General features: G+C 38.8%; 1 protein-coding gene across 2 annotated transcripts in view; it reads left to right on the top strand.

The window, feature by feature from the left end:
* The window catches only part of LOC106869237 (dynein regulatory complex subunit 3), a 68,877-nt gene that overhangs the window by 62,300 nt on the left and 1,577 nt on the right, over positions 1–5,000 (top strand). For both annotated transcript variants that reach the window (XM_089346964.1, XM_089346965.1), the window contains one exon: positions 2,033–2,224. In XM_089346964.1, coding sequence (XP_089203090.1) covers positions 2,033–2,224 — 192 coding nt within the window. The remainder of the gene's footprint in view (positions 1–2,032; positions 2,225–5,000) is intronic.

Below are 5,000 nucleotides of genomic sequence, written 5' to 3'. Positions count from 1 at the left end.
CCTAAAGTAGGCACGATGAACTCTCTAAACAATGTCTTATATGTCTTGTCTTTGCTTTTTAGCAAAACATATATATCACATACATAGCAAGTTTATTGAGGTCACCTGTAAAAACCATTAATAAACTGTGAAGTGAATTCATTATTAATATTTGAAAAAGCATGAAGGTGGCGAGCAAGGAGAATCGCCAGCACGCCGGTAGAAATGCTTTACTACATTTCGCCCGTCTTCACGTTCTAAGTTCAAATTTCGCCGAGGTCGACTTTGCCTTTCATCATTTCGGGTTGACAAAATAAGTATCAGTTGAGTACTGGGGTCGATGTAATTGAGTTACCTTCTTCCGGAATTGCCGGTCTTATGTCAAAATTTGAAACCAACATTTGAAAATGCTTGGAAAATAAACAATATTCTATTGTACACATAGCTTGCACTGTGGGAAAGCCCCCTTCATCAGCTGTCGACTGGAGACCACAACGAGTTCGGCACCCTCTTACAGTAACGTTCTCTTTCTAGCGGTGCTGTTCAGCAACGAGGCTACCAAGCAATGTTCGAGTTCTTTTGTAACCGCAACAAACGCACTATAGCATACATTTCCCCTCTGATATCCATGCAGCCTCTGCGCTCAACCGATTGTAACCACTCTCTTTTCGAAGCTGTGTAAACCTACGTAGGAGACATACCGACATATCAAGTTTACTTATTTTCCCGCAGATTGAAAAAATAATGACGAACACTCTTAATTGATTTTCGACACTTATTGGAGTCCCACCAAAGGTGTCTACATTACTTGAACCAACTCAGAGAAAACTTAATAAGCTGCAGTAAGCTACTTTTTGTACGTGTAGTCAGTCAATTGGGTAAGTGCTCGAAGGAGACATAAAAATGTCGAATTACAAAAAAAAAAAAAATTGTTTTATTAATAGCTTGAAAAGTGTGTCTGATATCGAGAACTGGATATCGGTTATTACTTTTATTGTATGTGTGTGTATATATATATATATATATATATATATATATGAGAATACAAAAAATGGGACAAGAACGCAAAACATCAAGATAGATGACACAAAATAGGGACAACAAAACATCCAGACAGCTAGATGATACGAAAAAGTGACGAGAAAAATCAAGGACGGGTCATTCGGAGTTTTCTTTCGTCAGTCGAGTTCCAGATTGGATTTGCAGTTTCGGCTGGTTATACTCGAAACTGCTCCAATCTGGCCGGCCCCAAGGAAAATCTAAGCTTAGAGCACTAGATTCCTTGGAAGAAAGCAGCAAATGTATACGAAAGCAAGATTTCACTACTATATACATCTTCTCAACCTTTGGCACATAGGTAACTTTCACTGACAATCAATCACAGTGGCCAAATATGCACGAACATTGAGAAAATCTTCTCTGTTTTTGATTAAAAAAGTCAGACATTATACATGTGAAAAAAGTAACACTACATTTTCATTACTCATGAAGCAAGTCACACAGCTAAAAGCATAACACTTTTTACGAAATATTAGGCTTCACAGACTGATGACGTTTTTCACGGCAATTATTTGTAATCGTCGATTACAATAGGGGATTATAAACATTTACAGGTTAGCGGCATATATCAACTTCAAAGAGGGGATAAGCAAAAATTATAAGATCAAAAAATTTCAAAATGGACGAGTATTCTTAGAGGACAAACTTTATCTGTCAAACAGTTTGATACCATCCCCTGGTCTTTGGGTTCCATTAGGGGTATTTATTACGCAACAACCTTCGGACCAAATTTCTTATCTCACGATTACTTAAAACATCATGAATACTTTAAAAAGAGTCAAAAGGGCTTGTCACATAGATGTTATCCTTCCTTCTCTGAGCTTAAAAGAATCCCTTGATGTAATGGTATTTAAATAGAAGTGTGAGATAACCAACAAGAGGCAATAACGCATTTAGGTTGGTAGCCAGGTTCACTAACCTTTACGTTAATCATTTCATCAAATTGAAATATTCAAAATTAGATTTAATATTTTTCATTTTTCATTTATTTAAGGATGTAATTAAAGAATTTGAACACAATCTTCGCGATCTTGTTTCGGCGTTTACTGAAGGTTTCCAGGGTCTTCTGGCCAACTGCCGGGACCTTGAAAGTCAGCACCACGAGAAAATGATGGAAGTTGCATTGATAAACGTAGAAACCGTACACAAGAACGAGGTTGAAGATGTGTCAGAAGATTTAAGAAACGTATGATTAATCTCTTTCAACTTTCTCTTTTAATTTGGTAGAATGTTCCACTCATATTCCTTGTCTTGACGTATATGTATGTTTTCAATTACAGGAAGATTATCTATACTTATTCCAGGAGAGTATATTTTTCGTATGGCGTTGTATATTGTTTTTGCGACAACGTTATGTCGCATAGGGAGGTAGTACTTTGATGACAGTTTTGGGCAGCTTCTGATCATACGTGTATTGTTTTCCACAGAAATGTTACATGATGGATAGATTCGAACGCATTTTGAGGTTCCAAGGGCTTCACTATTTCTTGTGTTTATTAGGTATTTTGTAGCTTCGGATTGTAAACTCATAGCTTTCGGAGTGTGATGTGAAGCAACGGCCACAAGAACAAAAAAGGCTGCACTTCATGTCGATATTACTTATTACTGCTATCTTCAAATTTTCGGGAAACATACTTATGTACACTTTTTTTTTTTTGGTCTGCTGAGCGCTTCAGAACCAGGTCATTCTTTGAGGTTTGTCAGTCCAGCTTTTTTGGGGTTGTTTGGGAGGTCATCAAGAAAAAAATATTTTCTGAGAAACTCACTGCCGACACGTAGGATGTTGTATTCTTCACTTTTCAGCACAAGGCTGCTGTTTTTGCTGTTGTTTAGCAGGTGCTGTCTAAGAGATATTACGACGTTCGAAGGTGGCCTACACTGATCTCAAGCCTCTGGCCTGTTACTATGGAAATTTCCAGTTGATGTCTGTATCCTTCAGGCTTTAATGTTTGATTTCCTCTACATACCAGTCAAGTATCCCAAATGTTGGAATTAGCACTGGTACTGCGAATGCAGTGTGGAATATTGACTGGTAAGAGGAAAGTTCCGACTGCCATATTTTTCAGTCTGATGTAATATTATCGGTTATATATTGCACATGATGTATTTTTATTAATGCCTCGGTACTTGTAACATACTTTGAGTGGAATAGGAGAGATACAGGGACTGTTGGTGCATAGGATTTTGGTTTGGGAGACTCATTTTCTACATTAAAAAATCGAGTGCGAAAAGCTTTTTGGTCAAATTCCATTCCTATGCCAACTGAAAATGTTGCTGTTAACTCCGGCTGTTTCTTTGGCATTTTAAACATTTTTAGCATAAATCTTCAGGTCATTCACAAAGAAATTATGGGTTACATTGATATCTCTAGCGGTTGTAGTCACTGGACTTTTGTCGCAGTCATCGGATTTTTGTAACAGACATGATAACGGATTTAATGTCAAAATAAATAGAATTAGAAAAGGACTGTCGTCTTGGAATATTCCCTTCGAAATATTTATAACATCAGCGATGATCGTTATGCTCTCAATTGTATGAAGTGTTATCAAAAAATTCCTGGACTAGTTCTGTAGCGCATCAATAGAAAGCAGCACACAGTTGCGTGCGTTAGTGAGAGCTAGCAGTGGCCTTCACGAGACAGTGTGCCGAGTGACATCGCTGTGTTTACTTCGTAAGTTGTGAAATTTGTGTTTTGTAATCACGTGTATGCGATTTTATCATGGACAAGAGGTTGGAACAAAGAGCCAACATGAAGTTTTTCCGTTAAACTTGGGAAGTATGCTACAGAGACATTAAATATGCTTCGGTAAGCTTACAGTGACGAGGCAATGGGTCGTACGCAATGTTTCGAGTGGCACGGGCGCTTCAAAGCGGAAGAACGTCCCTGGAAGACGATGAGCGATCTGGAAGACCTGCCACTAGCGTCACCCCCGAAAATGTGGTATTGTGCATCGAGAATTCGTCCCACAGGGCCATACCATCAATAGAGAGTTTTACTGCAACGTTTTGAAGCGATTGAGGGAGGACATTCGGCAAAAGCGACCGGATCTGTGGAGCGCGAAGAATTGGGTTCTTCACGACGACAATGCACCTTGTCACTAAACTCTCCTCACTCGTGAGTTTCTTGCCAAAACAACATGGTATCGCTTCCGCACCCGCCCTGTTCGCCAGATTTAGCACCTGCGGACTTCCATCACTTCCACAAGATGAAAATGTTGCTGAAAGGTCGCCGTTTTAACATCGTTGTCGAGATTTAGTGCGAATCTCAGAAGGTCCTCGACTCGCTTACGAAAAACGATTTCCAGGCCGGATTCCAAAAGTGGCATAAACGCTGGAACCGGTGACTATTTCGAAGGAGATTATTTTAAAATTTAGGTAGATAAGTTATTTTTTTTATTAAACACAACTAGTCTGGGAACCTTTTGATTCCACCTCGTGTGTGTTAGGATTGTTACCCAGGTCTGTGTAGCATTTACTTTTCCCAAGTGCAAACACTTCAGCCACGACTAGAGAATAGAGTTGATTGCTTTCTTATTGTCGAGTCATTCTGTCAAAAGCTTTCTGTGGTCTTTTCCTATATCGGCTTTGTTTATTAAAAGTTGTTCAGCCTGTTCATCATCCACTATGTTGTTGGACTCTAATGATCCTAGAGGTATTGATTGAGAGAGCTTGTGTACTGTTTGTACATAATGTTTAGGCCAGCGATGGGCCAAGAGTTTTCTCTCAACTCGATGGTTTCATATTTGACTACAAGATTCGCCGTGCTTTAGCAAGCCAAATTGGTGTGTCAATCTAGCTTTCCATTGTTCTTTTGAATACACACATTAACGGCTTTCTTTTGAAAGTCAGTCTCTTGTTCCAATATCCTTCTATTTGGTATCTTCCAAGTGTCTTGTCTTTCTACTAGGAAATTTGCCAATATTAGTGAAATTATTAGGTCTGATTGCAGATGTTTCACTGTC

This window comes from Octopus bimaculoides, chromosome 2, assembly GCF_046866305.1.
Source record: "Octopus bimaculoides isolate indiv1 chromosome 2, ASM4686630v1, whole genome shotgun sequence".
Classification (NCBI taxonomy): Eukaryota; Metazoa; Mollusca; class Cephalopoda; order Octopoda; family Octopodidae; genus Octopus; species Octopus bimaculoides.
Note: the sequence above shows the minus strand (reverse complement) of the source record. Positions and strands in the feature narration are given on the sequence as shown.